Here is a 16,655-nt window from a genome sequence, read left to right as displayed (position 1 = left end):
AAAATAGTGATCCCTCCCCCCCACAAACTTGGACGGAAATCTGTTTGCATGCAACTTTTTCAGATTTTCTAGTTAAGCCGGTATAGCCTAGGTAAAGTGACATATTAAATGCTTAGTTTAGTGTTGAAAAACTATTACAAATTATAATCTCTGTTGCTTTTGAAGTCAGGAGAATTGCTTGCTGCTACATGACTATCTTAATTACTGCCAGGCAGTAGTATAGGGAACCTACAGAAGTTTGAACTCAGAAAATTTTGCATATTTTAAGTTAAAAGAAAGGGGGGTAGGTATCCTGATTCATGCATTACATTAATACACTGGCATGTATTAATGCCAGTGAGGTAAATTCTAGCCTTTGTTCCTTTGGATTAACATAAGGTGTTTAAATGTAGGTTTATAGAGCTTAGGGAAATTGCTGTTTTAATGGTAATGAAAGAAAAAAGCAAGTATCTTTATTTGTACCTGTAAAACAGGTGCACAAGTCCAGCAAAGATACATACCAGTTGGTTTTCTTGGGCTTTTGCTGTGAGATGGGCTAAAAAAAATTGCTTAAACTTAGGTGGATGGTTTGGTGATTTGTACTGACACCTATTTGCCTCCTAACCTCCTGGAGAATTTGCCCAGAAAATAAACCAAATACTGCATATCTTTGTAGCTCTTGAGTAAAACTGGCATGTTTGAAATTCTTACTGTTTTATGTAGATACAATCTTGAAGCCATTTTTAGTTCTCTTCTGCAGCATGCAGTCACCTTAAAACATTTCAGTAAGAGCTTTCTTTCTGATCTTGAAACAAAGCGCATTTCCATTTTGTATATACTTGTTTGGTATTTATCTGTTTTGACCACAGAAGTTTTCTTACTTGATAGCTATTCCTGCAGGATACCTAAACATAAAACTGCATATTGGTTCTTGACAGGGACGTGCTACTCAAGTATACTGCTACAATAGCTTACCAAGTGTTTGGCTTTCTTATTTGAAAGAAGACACATACTGTAGTGAAACTACCTTGATACAATTAGCACATTTTATGTTAGGTGCATATTACCTTGCAGACTCATGCATTTTAATTTTTAATAGTAATGAAATAGGGATTTAAGGTTGCCATTAAAAGAACAGTGGTTCAATGGGCAATACATTTTAAAGTATATTTACACAGGACTATCTCACTGGAACTGTAAGAACCAAAACAATAGTAACAGTAACAACGGTAAGTTGGTATAAGTGGTTATTGTATAAATATGTATAAAAGCTTGATTTTAATAAGTTCTGTAAACGAAAGGGAGTTCTGTGCCATGTCGTGCAGCTTATTCAATATATAAATCTGCATTTCAGTGCATGTAGGTCAGTGCTCAGATAACTAACTGGGGTAGGATTGTGTTGACATCAAGAACTTCATTTAAAATATAATGCTACTAAATATACAAAGTCTGGGAAAGTAAGACAGTATCTGTAGTGTGTACACTTCATTATAATATTGCTTCAATATTCATCAGTATCCAATATTAGTCCTTGGGTTACCACAGCAATTGGGACTGGAATTTCCATCACTACACGATGCAGTCATTAAGTGCAACGTGACCATTTTGCTTAGCAACAGCAGTCCTAGTTGCCATTGTAATCTGAGGGCTCTGCAGGTGGTTTAGTGAGGGCCTTGTGTGACTCATGTAGGAAGAGGTCCAGGCAAGCAGGCCGGAGGTGAAAACAGGCAAGTGCTACCGAGTATCAGCAGGCGAAGAAGTGGTGGGAGCAACTTGTGACTTGCCAGCTTCCCCGTTGACTAGTGGGAAGCTGGCAGGGAAGGTCGCAAATGGCAATCGTGACTGTACAACACTGCAACCACAGTAATTGTGAAATAGATGCTGCAACGGCCACCACTTTGAGGACCAGTTGTAAATCCCCCTTGTTTAATGCCTTCATAACATTGGTCACTGAATGATTTGTAACCTGAGGACTAGCTGTAGGTTAAAAGTAGAGCTCCACACACCAAACATGGGAGGAAAAGTTTTAGCCTGCAAGCTGGCTGCTTTAATAGATAGCAGAAAGCTACTTTGGCTCCTACGAAGTACAAAGGATGAGTCATTGTAGAAGTATGAACATCCCTATAAAAAGTTTGTCAAAACCTATTTAAGTGGAAGTAATAATGGGATGAAAATGTATGAGTACTGTACAATGGAAATGGGTACCCTCAATTTCAAAATCCATTTGCAAGCTTAAATATGCATCTCTGGCAAAAGGGATATTTGCTGGTAACTCTTTAAGGGGAGGGGGAAAATAAAGCAAATGTCAGAAAGAATGGGGACCTAGCCACTTATTTCAGCCCCATCCACCAATGGCAAGTGAAGTGGCACTGCATGGATCACTTAGGAACATGACTATATGAATCACTGCCTACTCCAATGTACTTCAGAAGCAATGATGTTTCTGCTGTGCTACTTTCAAAACTCACCTAACTTTACTGAAATTGCAACTGACAGGATTTTCTGTGGTCTAGTAGTTTAGCATATGCACCCATGCTTAAGCTGAATAAATTATGCATAACAAATGTAAAATGAAGTTTAGTCCACTTTAAAGTTGCTTGGGTTGGAATTCTTTGAAATGGTGTACAAGGTAGCCAAGGAGCGCAGTTCACATTTCTTCTGGCGTGCCTGCAAATGCAGTCCTTAAAAACCCTTTCCCTTAATAAAATAATCTAAAATGTTTGTCATTTTAGTTGTTTCAGTGTTTGGGCTCCAGATTGACTTCTTTTTCAGGTAAAATGAATATAGTACCATCTCCACAACATTGAAGGACATATTGGCTTGGATTAACTGTTGTTCCTTGGTCATCTCTCAATTTACTGAAAAAGTACCAGCAAAGATCATTTAGTTTTTGTTTTATATTGCTAATTGACCTTTTGTATCGCGCCTTCTGTTTCTTAAGCCTTTCCATCTGCATTTGAAGATGACACACTTCATCCTTCAGGTTCATAATTGCATCTAGTTTGCGTTTGCGGCAGTTTTGCGCAGCAACTTTATTTTTTCCTCTCCGTCTTATGTCACGAATGAGTGACAATTGATTATCTGTTAGGTAGTAGTTTGACAACATGCTATTAAAAGAATCTACAGGTAAAGTCACTATATCATTAACAGAGAATGGAATTCTCAGAGCTTTTGCCCGGTATTCATCATCTAGATTTGTATCTCTTTCAATTTCAGTTCTTTTGGATTCTTCTGGCCATCTGAAATAATCCTGTGACACTGACAATGTCAACTGTTGCGTATTCTGATTGTATGTGTGATCATGGAATACACCTACTAGTGATTCTGTGCCATAGTCATAACTGCTTTGATATTCTGTATGGCAGTATTTGCTATGTTCTAGGCAATTATCTCCTGTAACTCCTGAGTTATCAGAGGCACCAAATTTGGCATCCTTGTTATAGGTAAAAACAAAGGATGAATTACTATAGTTTAGATTTAAAGAAGGTCCAGAATCTGAATCTTGTTCTTCAAAAACACAAGTTTCTGCAGAGTCAAAATTTTCTTCCATGGTTAATGATGTGAAATTTATTTCTTCAAATCCACTTTCATTCAGGCTGAAAAAAAAATCTTGATTTGTAAGGTTTCTGCAGCAATTATCATATGCAAATAACTCCAACATGTTGGTCCCATTAGTTGGAAATGTGTTTAAGTCAGGCAAAATCTCCAGTCTCTCCAAATTCTTCCTCTCTGCATTTGTTACATTAGGGTGGTCTGATCCCATCACTGTGGCATCATGAAGGCTCACATCGTGGTTAATCGCTTGGGCCAAATCTATAGGGTTCTGAAAGTTTGTCAAATTCACACCTCCACTGTTGCTCACATGTTCCTGAAAGGGTGCAAAGCAAAAAAAAAAGTTTCTGTGTGTGTTAAAGGTAAATCCTGCAACTCATTTGAACATACTACCAGGCTAAATGCAGAATCTCAAAGGTGTTCTTTTAGAAGATCCAGCTATAGTTATTTCCAGAAGGCTCCCCAAAGTGTCTCATCCCGTCTTTGCTACACAACTTCAAATAACGAATGCAGTACCAGCAGTCAAAATCACAAAAAACTGTACAAAACAATATCTTAAAATATTGTTTTGTACAATTCAACGTATCTTAACAGCATTTTTTTCTGCTGTCATCTTGATGACAAACTCAGATGTCTGCCCTATACTTGTCATGCTGAAATTGGTCAATATTAGGGACTGCATTAAGGCCAGTATTCAGCATAGACAACTTTTCAGCTCTGGCTTTTATAAATTAATGAAGACTGATTTATAATTCAAAAAATCTTTGATTAGAATGAAGTAAAAAAGTAGACTGCAATAACATTTGACTTAAAAGGGTTTAAACAATATGCACCACTGCACCTTCTATCCTCTGGTAAAAACATTGGCAAATATGTGGGTTAACCAATGGACTTCCAGGTGCAATTCAGAGTGCTAGTTTTCACCTATGAAACCCCCTCATCAAGCAGGATTGTGGCATTTGTGGGATTGCCTGTCTCCAATTATGTCTGCTTATTTCAGGGGATGGGCGTGCTCCAGATCCCCTCCATCAAGCAATGTCTTCTAATCAGACCCAGGAGGTGTGCCTTTTCTGTTAAAGCATCTGCCCTATGGAACGAACTGCCCCCTTAATTCAGATGGCCCCAACCTTAACTGGCCTTTTATAGAGCATTAAAGAGCAGACTGTTCACTGAGCTTTGGGTCTAGGAAATGGGTACGCCTGTTTAGCATAGTGGCTGTTTATTTGGGTTTTGCTTTCAAGTTGTTTTTTAATGGTTGTTATTGAATATTAGCCTCCCAAACTCACAAGTCAATTAGATGGCCATATAAATCTTATTAAATAAATAAAAATCACCATATATGGGAGATGGACACAAACTATGTGAACCTTATGTTCTGCCTTTAGAGTGGTATCCCATATGAATAGGATATACTGATAATAGTGGCAGCTATTTTAATATGAAATTCTACTCCTGACCTAACTGAGGAGCAGCTAAACATAGATGACAAAATAGTTTAACTTAGTACACCAAGAATTGCCAGACACGTGACTCTAGGGCTGGGTTACCATACTACACAAAACTATTGTTCCTTTTTTCTATAGTCTGTTGAATAAGCCACAATGGCTGAGTTCAGGCAACATGCTAATCCAAAAACAGCATATTATTACCACAATGTATGAATCCAGCTCTGATAGTGGATAATCTTCCATGCACAACTCATGCTAGTTATAGTGATGACTTGGACATGTGAGATAATGCCTGAGTCTAATTTCATTTAATTATGGCATTCAAAGTTGAAAACACAATTCTACATATTCTGTCCAGCCTTCCCCAATATCGTAATCTTCCTGATTTGTTGGGCTTCATCTCTCATAATCCCTAGTCAGCATAGACTGGTTGAGGAAGCTGTACTATTCAAGGTGCTGAATGCTCCAAACAACCTCAGAGTTATATTTAATTTGTTCATATTTAATGCACACTCTATACCATAGTAAAACACAACAAACAGATCACTGCCTTAGCATGTACTCTAAACAGAAGCTGCTATGGCTACAGCTCAAAGTTGTCTTGGTTAAAGATACAATGTTTTTGGAAGGTTATTTTAGTTGTGTAAGTCAAACTTTTTAAAATAGGTGAATTGTAGAGTTTTTGAAAAGAATTAGAAAACAGGCTGCTTTCAGCTAGCTTATATATTCTTTTAAATGGGTTACAGAATTGTCTATGTGTTTGAGACAGTTCATAAAATTAGGTCCCAATTCTCAAACTTACTTCCAAGGCAATTTCAGAGAGGGATGTTAACTGTGGAAAGTAACCTTCCAAGGAGAAAGAAGAATCAATAGTACTTCTGTGATTCTGCAAAACAAACACCAAATACAGTCCAAAATTGGTACATCTCCAAAGAATAAGGGGCTACTTATAACTGAAATGATAATAGCAAAGAAACATACTTAAACCTCGTTCACACACTGCACGAAGCCATAGGTTTCTAATTTTTGGCTTAGCATGAAGTAAAAGCCTAGCTGCTGTGGCTTGTAAATATGGGTTTATTGGAATATTAAATGAACCCTGACAATTGTGGTTTATTTAATGAAAATGATTAAGCAAACTATTACTTTAATATGTGCAATCCTGCTCTTAATTTCACTAGGAATGAGCATGTCACATAATGGTTGATAATGTTTTTATTGCTTTTATTATTTTTGCATTACCTGTTATCCTGACCTTATACTGTTCTTATTTTTGTTTTATTCTGTTATGGATTACCTTAAGGACAATTACCTTAAAGGGCTGTATATAAATGAATCTACTAATCTCATTATCAACTATTGCTGGTATTACATTATGATGAAATTACAAGATAGCCTATACACTCAGATCAAATTCAAAGAAGCTATGGCACAGGAGCCAATGAAAAAAATATATAGGGTGATACATAAATGGGCTGTCTTAAATTCAAGCCATTAAGGTCTCCCACCGCCTTTCCACACATCAGGGCTTAAAGATTTGGTCACAATCGCACTCATTCCCTCATATTTAAAAGTGCTACATGATAAGCATTTTTAGTAAGCAGCTCTGATCATCTGAATTTCCCCACCACTTTTGATGAGCATCCATATACTCAGCAGCCTACTACAGTACTGTTTTGCATTTAGGCTTATGGAAGAAATTTACACAAGCCATGCAGAAAATATAATACTATCACAGCTGTTAGCTATTACACAAATATATTAACCTATTCAGAGCCACTGGATAAACTGGCTGTAGATTATTAAATACACAGATCACTTGGCTTTCAGGAAGAGCAGAATGTGTTCCTAAAGCAAGTAAAGGATAGAGAAAAATGTGCTTGCCTTTTTAAATCAATTTATAACTACATGTAGTCCTTGCTTAACGATCACAATTGGGATCAGAATTTCCATCGCTAGATGATGCAATCATTAAGCAGATCATCATGTGACTGCATCACTTAGTGACCACAATCCCGGCACTCCTGGTTACCATTGTTAACTAAGAATTGGGGGTCATTAAGTGGAGGGAGTCCCAGGTAAGGAGCCCAGGGGTGCAATGGGGGGGGAGGCCCTGGGAGGCCTGGTACATGCCATGCACAAGTTGGGCTGCTGCAGTTCAGTGCAAAGCCATAGCCACCCCAGGAAGCCCCAGTCACCCCAGCCCAGCCCAGCAGCACTTACGACTGCAGGGGTGCTGCAACTCCCCCCATCTCTCTCCCATCTCTGCCCTTTTGGCCGCCTTGCACAGTGGCACTCAGCAGCAGTGCTGGGGCTGAAGTAGAGGCCCGGGGCCTTCAGCAGTCTCAGCTAGCTGCCACTACTGCCACCAAAAAATGCCACCTCAAGCCCCACGCTGCAGCAAGCCACCCCAGCACCATTGCGCAAAGCCCCAGTTGCCCCTGTTTTCCTCCTGCTGCCGGTGAGGTGCACCTGGCCTGACCCTACTGAATGCAAGGCAGTTTCTGGCCACACCAGGCCTTCTTCTGGAGGCCACTCATGCTGTTCTCCAAGCCGCACGCCCCATTCCTTCTCCAAATTGTGTGGTCCATTCTTGCGATCCTTTGGAAACCTTCTGGTCTTCCTCAGGCCTTGTGAGAATAGGCACGCGGTTTGGAGAATGGCAGGAGCTCCATACTCATGGTGCTTCAGAAGACCTCATTCACCAAATCGTGTGCCCCATTCTCACAATCCTTCAGAAACCTGTTCTTCCCTTGGTCTCATGAGAACAGGCATGTGATTTGGAGAAGGAATGGCGTGAGCGGCTTGAAGAACGGCATTAGTGGCCTTAGGAAGAAGGCCTGGCAGCTGCGTTGCATACAGTAGGGCCAGGCCAGGCGTGCCTCATCAGCAGCAGGAAGAAAATGGTGAAGATAGCTAGGTGCAGCAGAGCCTGTGGAGGGAGGGTGGCAGGGGCAACTGGGGATTTGCACAATGGTGCTGGGGTGGCTGGCTGCAGTGTGGGGCTTGAGGTGGCATTCTCAGTGGCAGCGGCAATGTTGGGGCTGAAGTAGAGGCCTGGGATGGTGGTGGCAGCAGTGGCAGCTGGCTGTCACTGCTGAAGGCCCCGGACCACTTCAGCCCCAGCCCCAGTGCTGCTGCCGAGTGCCGCTGTGCAAGGTAGCCAAAAGGGTACAGACTGGGGGAGAGATAGGTGGGTGGGGGGAGTTGCAGCACCCCTGCGGTCATAAGTGCAGGTAGACTGCCAAGTGCCCAAATTTTGATCACATGACCACAGGGGAACTGCAACAGCCGTAACTTTGGGCATTGGTCGTAAGTGCATTTTTCCAGCATCTTGGTAATTTTGAATGGTCGCTAAACGAATGGTCATTAGGCAAGCACTACCTGTATCTCAACCCGATTAAAAAAAAAAATCAAGAGAAAATATTTTTAAGTTTTCAAGTCAACTAGTTAAACATTCAGAAGTTCTGAAGAGAGAAAAAACTGATTAGTTAGTATAAATGTGATTCAGACAAATAGATACAATTGGGAATGCATTACGTTTTCAAATTCTTTAAGTTCGCGAGATCTGGGGAAGACCAGAAGGTTTCCGAAGGACTGCAAGAATGGAGAGCACAATTTGGAGATTAGCACTTTTCTACCTTCCCTTTTCCATTATATTCTCCCTCTCCCAACAGCATGCTGGAGATTAGCGAATGTCAATGCAGTAATATTTGCTATGGTGGACTGCCAAGGAGGAAGAATAGGTTTGTTCCTGACACTCACCAAAGAGATAGATGTGGGATTCTCCCTCTCTTTCCAATCAACTTGTTCACTCTTATCACACTCTCTTTGTCCTTCTTCTTCTTGAGATTCTGAGTGCTCATTTCCCCTTGGTAATAAATAGCAGTATTCCAAATATTCCTGCCTTCCTTTTAAGTCTACAATCTATAAATGGAAGAAAACAAAATTATTAAAGATAATATTTTGAGTACTAGAAATCTGATGATCACTAATACTTGAACATTAAAAGTATTATGTGTGTGGTCTATTTTAGTAATAGTTCATCAGTTCTACTGCGCATCCCCCCAATGTTTTGATCAGAAAATTAAAAAAGACATGCTTTATTTAGTGAAGTTCTTTGTACATGAGCCATACATCTCAAACAGACATTTCACTTTATGATGAATAATCTGAATAAAAAAAACCCTTAACTCACTTTTCTATTGAATATGCTCTAATGCAAAAGTAATATTCATCTTTATATTTAATATGAAAGATCCAATTCACAAGACTATATTGTGGAAAATAATGGGTGAAATTGCATTTCACTGCTCTTTAGGAATCCCTTTGTAGTGCCAGGCCCTCAAAGTGTGATTGTAGGAGAAAGAGCAGTAGGGATATCTTTAAATATTTTCTTTACAAAAGACTGTCTGAATTCATAATATATCAATAGCCACTTAAGTCAAGGATTCAGAAGTGAAGCAAAAGACTGCATTTAAATGATACAAAACTCTCACACTAATTTTTCCAGAAATGTGTGCATAGATGCCAGAGAGATTTTCACACCTCTGGACCAGAACTCAACATTTGCCTCATGCTCTTTATGCTAATTAGAATTGTTGACTCCCTAATTCAAAAAATTGTTAAGGAAAGGCATGATCCCAACATTCCTTAAGAAGATGCTGGAATGGCCTCCTTGTCTATAGTGATTCAATAGACTAATATGGCTCTCCTCCTATAATAGGTATCCAGGGTGTGATACCCTAGCTGTGTTCCAATTACTACAGCTAGTGTGGACTTTTAAAGCCCTAAAGAATCATCAGTTGGGCTACAATAAGAGAAAGCTTTCTTCTAGGTACATAGAGGCTCCAATTTGCCTGTGCCATGCCTACTAGGGATATGTAACAGAGTTAGCTTAGCTGCAACCCCTAATCATGGAATGCACTTCATATGGACACTTTCACTTAATCTCTCAAATGAGGTGCCATGCAACAAAATCTGGCCCCCTTTTGCAGGAGAGACAAAACTGAGTTTTATTCTTTATATTGTTGGGATTTTCTATGGCCTATTTTGTGTATTTTTATTAATGTATGCTTGGGTTTTTTTATTATATGTTTAGCCATAATAAAAACTTGGAGTTGAAAGGGGAAGGGCAGGAATATTTAAAATTAACTAATCAGCAACTGTAATTAAATTGCTTTTATTTATGGTGTTTGATAAGAACCTATATGACAGAACAGAGAATGCTAGAAGCTATGTATCTTCTCAAATAAGCATAGTGGATCTTCTGCTATATATCTTTTTCAGCACTTCACGTTCTCATGAAAACTTGGTATTAATTAGACTGAAAAATTACTCATCTCTTGCACCACTTGAAAGATTGTTCTAGATTTAAGGTGGAGAAACTTGTTATACAACTTACTATAGAAGCATCAGATCTGGTAACAGAGCCAAGTAAATACTTGTTCAAAATGCCATTACAGCAGGTAAAACCAGAAACAGTATACAATTCATATTGGGATCAAAATCTTATTTATATCTGGAAATCTATTTTGCAAAGATATCTGTGTGTATTTCTTGGAAAGTTCATACAGAATACAGTATTAGAAAAGCTTAGAAACTGGATGTCCTTTAAAGATTATAATCAAGCAGAATGTGTGTCAAGAAGATGATTAATTAAATGGGATGGGACAGTATAATGTCAAAGCAATATATTTTAGTGGTCCTTCTGCAGGGATGTTTTCTGGGTAAGAATTCCAATAGCTATGCTTAAGGTATAGATTCGGTATAAATTCAGAACAGAACATAAATGATAAATCAAATCTACATTATTGGTGAAAGTGGTTTTAGGTTTGCAGGGCAACTCAACAGAAAGAAAATAATAAAAATTTAAATCTCATGTAAAATGTTCAAATGTTTTGTACAGAATTGGCATTACTATACATTTAAGTATAAAAAGTGTTACAACAGGTACCAACACATAGATATAAAAACAGCAGTTTTGGCACCACTGGATTGCTGAAATTATGCTGAAAATACCTTTACTTTGAATCTACTAAACTCAAAGCCTGGATATGGTAAACATGACTTTTGGAAATCTCAGTCAACTAAAAAGTGCCTCTTTGTGCAGGACAGATTCATATTTGTTACATTTTAATATAATAAAAATCTACTAAATTCTTTGTAGGATTAGGGTTAACACGCAAACCTGATATGACTGTCTTGCAGCTTCATTTAAATATACAGTAGTCCTGATCTCCAAACATTCTGCATTCTTTAATCAAAAGATTATATAAAAGCCCAAACCAAATACATTATATCAGCAAGCTGTTCCCTGAGTTTAAATTACAGCAGTATAAAAAAAGAATTGAGAATATTAACTTATACTGATGTTTGAAGAACCAAGTAATAATGAAAATTACAGTGGCCAGAGTTTGTGTTTACTGGCTCTGTTATTTTCTAATGGCCCACTGGCCCCACTAACTCTTCTTGATAAATTCGCATCAAGATGGAAAGTAAAAATCGCAGCTGACCTGTGTCATTGCAGCTTTTCTATCCACTCTTTCCTACCCCAAGTCTAGAGGAAGCCAAAGCTGAGATTCACTAAAGAATCTTCAATATTGCATGTCAGACAGACTTGAGTGCTATAGACAATCTACAAGAGTGGGTTTCTTCCTGGAAACCTTTCAGACCTGCAAACTACCTGTTCAGTCTCAGCAAATTGTAGAGCCTTTTTTTTTTTTTTGCCCACTTTAATGTTCTACTTGCAGCAGTCTTGAATGGTAGGTTTCATAAAATCCAATTTAACAAGAGAAATTGTCTCTGTGGTCAGAATGAACCTCAAACCTTAATGCACTGCCCCTTCCATGAGAACTTACGCTATGGTATACCAGTACCAGCTTCAAGTAGAGATCAAGTTTTCAGTGAGGTTTATTTCCTACTCTCAGACCAGAACCATGCTATTATGAACAGAGGCGCCAAGTTCTTATCAACACCTATTGCTGTAAGAAGGCTTAAGGTGTCCTAATCTTGGAAAGATGTCACATTCCTTTGTCTTCATTTTATTTTTATTTTATCTATTTTGTTTTCTTCTCTTTTGTTTACTGCTTACATTTGTAAATTTTAACTGGCAGGTCAATATAGAGATTTTACTGCTCATTGTATTTGAGCCTGCTTTTATTGTTGTAGCTACTTTACTGGTCATTGACCACAGATAAATACAATTTCAAAATAACAAGGACAAGGGGATCATTTTCTTCTGGAAAAAAAATCAGATGGAACAGCAAAAAAAGACTGTTTCCCATCTTACTTGTTCTCTTGGAAAAGGAAGAATGTGCAAGAATGTGCCACTAACCTGAAAAGGCAATCCATCTTTCCAAAGAATGTGTGCTGTTCTGGCATCTACTGATTTAAAGTATAAAACAGCAAAACCTGCCCCAATTTAGAGGGTAATCCTTATTCTACATCAGAAGGTATCTCTGATTTGTAAATATCAGTCTCTCTCATTTCCAAACATGTATTTCATTATTATTTATTCTGTAAGGTATCTTTTCATTAGAAATAAATCTCTTAAATGTGGTAGAATTTGTTCCTGCAAACTCATACAGGATTTGATTGTAAGACAGGTACATTTAGATCCACATTTTCTCTAAAACAAAAGGAATACAGGGAAAAGGAAGAAAAGGAAGAAAAGAGTCAGTCCATAAAAGGTAGAACTATTTCATAGAACTATAAACTCCTCTCCTCTTTTGCAACAGGTTTCAGCCCACGGACAGTTCAGTGTAACAATCAAAGCCACACCAACCATTTTAGCACCACTCTGATATATTTCAAGCAAGTAATGAGAAGTTGGGGAATTGCCACATCACAAACACTACTTTATCATAAGCACATTCTAAATTAAAGAGTTTCTTCAAGGCCTAACCCTGAATACAGCCCAAATACATAGCAACGAAGGAAGAACAGCTTCTGAACATGAGCAGACTAGCCTTAACAAATAAAGGAGTAGGGTAGCTTTCTTCATCTTGGAGCCTTCAGGACAGACTGGGTTTTCAAATCTCATAATCAACAGGATCCTTGTCATTGTCAAGTTGCCTGGAGATAACAAGAATTGTACTGCAACAAATCTGGAGGTTGGGGAAGGCTGGACTAAGAAGAACACGTACAACTGCCTCCCACACTTCTTAAGTACAGCATACTACAGTGGGCTACCCGGGAATTCCTATACCCAGGGTTCCTCAACCTTGGCAACTTTAAGACGGGTGGACTTCAACTCCCAGAATTCCCCAGCCAGCCTTGCTGGCTGGGGAATTATGCAAGTTGAAGTCCGCCCGTCTTAAAGTTGCCAAGGTTGAGGAACCCTGTCCTATACCACAAATTCCCTACACCATCTTTTGTTCCAGACTATAAGAAGCTACTGAATTATTACTCTAGCTCCTCTCCAGTTAATATAGATCCAGCCTGACAAAGTAGGTCTGGAGGCCTTTTCTAGCTACTCTATGGCATCGCTTCAAGAAATACGACCTGCAGGATGAACTGCATCCAACCTAAGCAAGGGGACTTCAGCCTGGCCCCAAGGGATAGCTAAATGTTTGCTGACAACTCCCTACTTCTCTCTTTGGGTGCCCCTGAACGGATTTCTGCTCTTCCTTCCACTCATTTTCTTGTTTTGTGTATGTCTTTTTTTCCCACTGAAAAACCCTGAGCAAGACACAATCTCACTTAATGGATGTTCAAGTATCAGTCCAAAGAGCAGGCCAGCGTTTCATAAAATTAATATATAAATAACAATCCTCAACCTGGATTGTTTGTATCTGACCCTGGTCTTTCTATCTCCAAACACTGGAAATCACTGCCCACTTAGTCATGTGGCTGCCAGTTTGAACTTTTTTTTTTTTACTCCATGTGGAAAAAGAAGAAAAAAGAAAGGAAAAGCACCCATCTTGCGTAATCATATACTATCTATCTACTTACCCTGTTCTACACTCAAATTATTCCCACCGAATTCAGTTTTCTTAACAATAGAAAACAAATGGGAAAGTAACCATGCAAGTATTTGCAGTCCAAATTTCTAAATAATCCTCCAATTGGGACTCCTGGCAGAAAAATGCTTCTTGGAAAACAGAGAGAGAATTTCTCCAAACCAGAATATGACTGAGAGAGAATGGGCAACCTTCTAGCTTGCTGGTCTTCAGGATGCTCTGAGAGTTGGATTCGGGGTAAAAGTCTAGGGCCATCTTGACCAAGAGGAGCAGGAAACCTTCACTATGACCTGCGTAACAGGTCTGGTTTTTATTCCGTTTCGATCATGTGAAAATATGATTATTGTCTTCATTTAAAAAGAGGGGGCTTACTAAAACCGCGTAATCCAGAAGCTATCTGATTACGCACATTTCCAGCTTTAATGCCTCCGTTCCGCTCCCCAAGTTTCTCCAACTTCTCTCCACTCAAGCGAGCGCGGAGGATTGGTTAGAAGCGCTCATTCGCCCGGACTTACCTCCGGACCGAGGCCTCGCTTTTTCTCCCCAGGGTCGGGCGAGGCGTCTCCCGCTTCCAGGGTCTCTTGGGGTGGCCGCGGCCGCCTGCTTTGCCTCTGGGCGTCCAAGAGGGGCTCGCGTGCCTCCCGACGGCACCTGCTCCCGCTGTCGGCCGCGCCTGAGGCGGGGGGCGCCAGTGCCTCGTCCTCCTCCTGCGCAAGCCAGGCAGCCACTCGCGAGGCGGGAAAGCTTGGCGTCCCCAGCGCTCGCGCCTCGCGGAGCCGCAGGAGTCGCTCCAGCACCTTCGAGTCCTCCTTGGGAGAGAGCAGCGGCAGCCGCGAAAGAAACTTGCCCCGGAATCCCACGAGGGCGAGGCTGAGCAGGAGGTTGGCTTGCCGCCAGTATTCCTCTGACCTGCGGCTCCGGTCCCCCCTCGACGTTTTCATCCCGCTTTCCCGCACCCGCTTTGGGACGGGAGCGGGGCGTGCGTCCGGACGCTGCCGAAGGAGAAAGCGAGTCGCGGCTCGCCCACCCGCCCGTCTGCCGCCGCCGCCGCCGCGTCTTTCTTTTCTGCTGTTCCTTGGCTGCCTCTGCTTCTGTGCAAACACCCGTGGCCGCCGCGCCAGTCTTTCGTGGGGCGGAGGAGCGGCCGGGAGGCGGGAGTTCCCAACTAGTTCTTCGCCGCGGCTCCGCCATGGCCATCCTCAACCTGGATTCTTTCACCATTAGAATTAGGCGGGAAGGGGAAGCTAGAGAATGAAGGTCGGAGACCGGAACCCGTGTAAAGAGGAGTCAAGGGGAGAGGCAGCAGACGATGGGGGAGTAGAGGTAACCGGAAAGACTCATCAGCTTTGCCAAGCCGTTCCCCTTCAGACGTGTGTTGGAGTTCCTTGGTTCAGAACGCCACAATTCCCACCAACTCAAAGGATCTCCCATCTCTAGAACAGGGCTGGGCTATTCCTGCGCTCGCCAGCACCGCACTTGCAGCCCCCGGAGCCTTTTTCAGATCTTAGTAGGGAGATGAAGGCCAAAATAGGTGCCCTTCCCACTGAAAAGACTCCTTAAAACCCAAATGGAGGAAAGGTCTAAACATTTCAGGCCCACCCAGTCCAGTGATATCATAACGACGACAGTGTCCAACCACGCGGGTGCGCGCTGGCACCCACCCACCCAGACACACATACACACACGCTGCAGAAGTGAGGTTGCCAGGCAGAACATAGATACACACCTCTGTTACAGAACGCCAACATTTAGGTGAAGCCAAGCTGTAGCCTCAGCATTATGCATCTTGTAATATTTTGATCCAGTAAAAGGCAACTGAAACAATGTTTGCACCAATATGTGATGGCTACTGTCATTGCTCTGAGTACATGTTCACCTTGGTACTATGAGGGAGAAGGAAATCTGTGGATATGTGCCAGATTAGGAAACATTGGGAGAATCTGGAAAGTCTGAATTGTAATGCTGTTTTCTCTCTCGATAATTATTTTATTTATTTATTTATTTATTTATAAATCAAATTTATATCACTGCCCAACTCCCCCACAAGGAGGGGCTCTGGGCGGTTCACAACCAAACAGTTTAAAACCAATAAAAACATAAATACAATTATTAAATATAATAAAATCCAAGTGATGGTGGTATTATTTCAGCCTGTGACCAGATAATATTGGTCAAAGGTAAGACTAGGGAACCAGCCATCCCCAAAACTGACTGTTCCCTTTCCCACCCCATGCATAATGACAAAACCAGGTCTTCAGTTTTTTTCTGAAGTCTAAAAGGCAGGGGGCCAATCTCACTTCTGGGGGAAGGATGTTCCAAAGGGCAGGTAATTAGTATCATATACAAGTATTCTGCAGAAAAAAAAGATCAACTATGGAGATAAAACTTTACAAAGAGCAGTTTTCACAGGCTCCTAATGCAAATGGCTTACAGTCTAAAAATTGACAGCAGGAAACAGGAGAGGACCAGGATTGGGGATATAGAAGGAGAGGTAGATGGAGGGGGACTATGTAGTTACCTCAATAATAACTATTTGGCCCTAGTTCTAATATGAAATTGTAGTTGCACAATAATGTTAAAACCCTTCCAAGAATGATTATTTCAGAAGAGGGATTTGTAGAAATTATGATTGCTTCATACTGGTGGAGACAATTCTAAACAGGTGGGACAGCAGAGAAAAATGGATTGCCTACAGAGAACCAGGGAGTTGGAC

At 40.6% G+C, this 16,655-nt stretch overlaps 1 protein-coding gene across 1 annotated transcript; it reads right to left on the bottom strand.

The window, feature by feature from the left end:
* Nucleotides 1–2,042: 2,042 nt before the first annotated feature.
* On the bottom strand, nt 2,043–14,898 carry NFE2L3 (NFE2 like bZIP transcription factor 3). Its single transcript, XM_088150700.1, has 3 exons — nt 14,458–14,898; nt 8,745–8,906; nt 2,043–3,847 (listed from the first exon to the last, which is right to left on the bottom strand). Exons 1-3 carry the CDS (start codon nt 14,881–14,883, stop codon nt 2,717–2,719), a joined length of 1,719 nt encoding a protein of 572 aa, XP_088006826.1. The 5' UTR covers nt 14,884–14,898; the 3' UTR covers nt 2,043–2,716.
* Nucleotides 14,899–16,655: the final 1,757 nt, after the last annotated feature.

The sequence above is a fragment of the Python bivittatus genome, unplaced genomic scaffold (genome assembly GCF_059951505.1).
Source record: "Python bivittatus isolate LINGU-HERP-01145 unplaced genomic scaffold, Pbiv_v1 ctg000610_np1212, whole genome shotgun sequence".
In the NCBI taxonomy this organism is placed as follows: domain Eukaryota; kingdom Metazoa; phylum Chordata; class Lepidosauria; order Squamata; family Pythonidae; genus Python; species Python bivittatus.
This window is presented reverse-complemented; position numbering and strand designations above follow the sequence as displayed.

Coding starts and splice junctions, on each gene's coding strand:
- NFE2L3 (XM_088150700.1), bottom strand. CDS start 14,883: ATGAAAACGTCGAGGGGGGACCGGAGCCGCAGGTCAGAGGAATACTGG. Junction 8,907..14,457: donor AGCGAGGCCTCGGTCCGGAG/GTAAGTCCGGGC, acceptor TTCCATTTATAG/ATTGTAGACTTAAAAGGAAG. Junction 3,848..8,744: donor ATCCCACATCTATCTCTTTG/GTGAGTGTCAGG, acceptor GCACCCTTTCAG/GAACATGTGAGCAACAGTGG.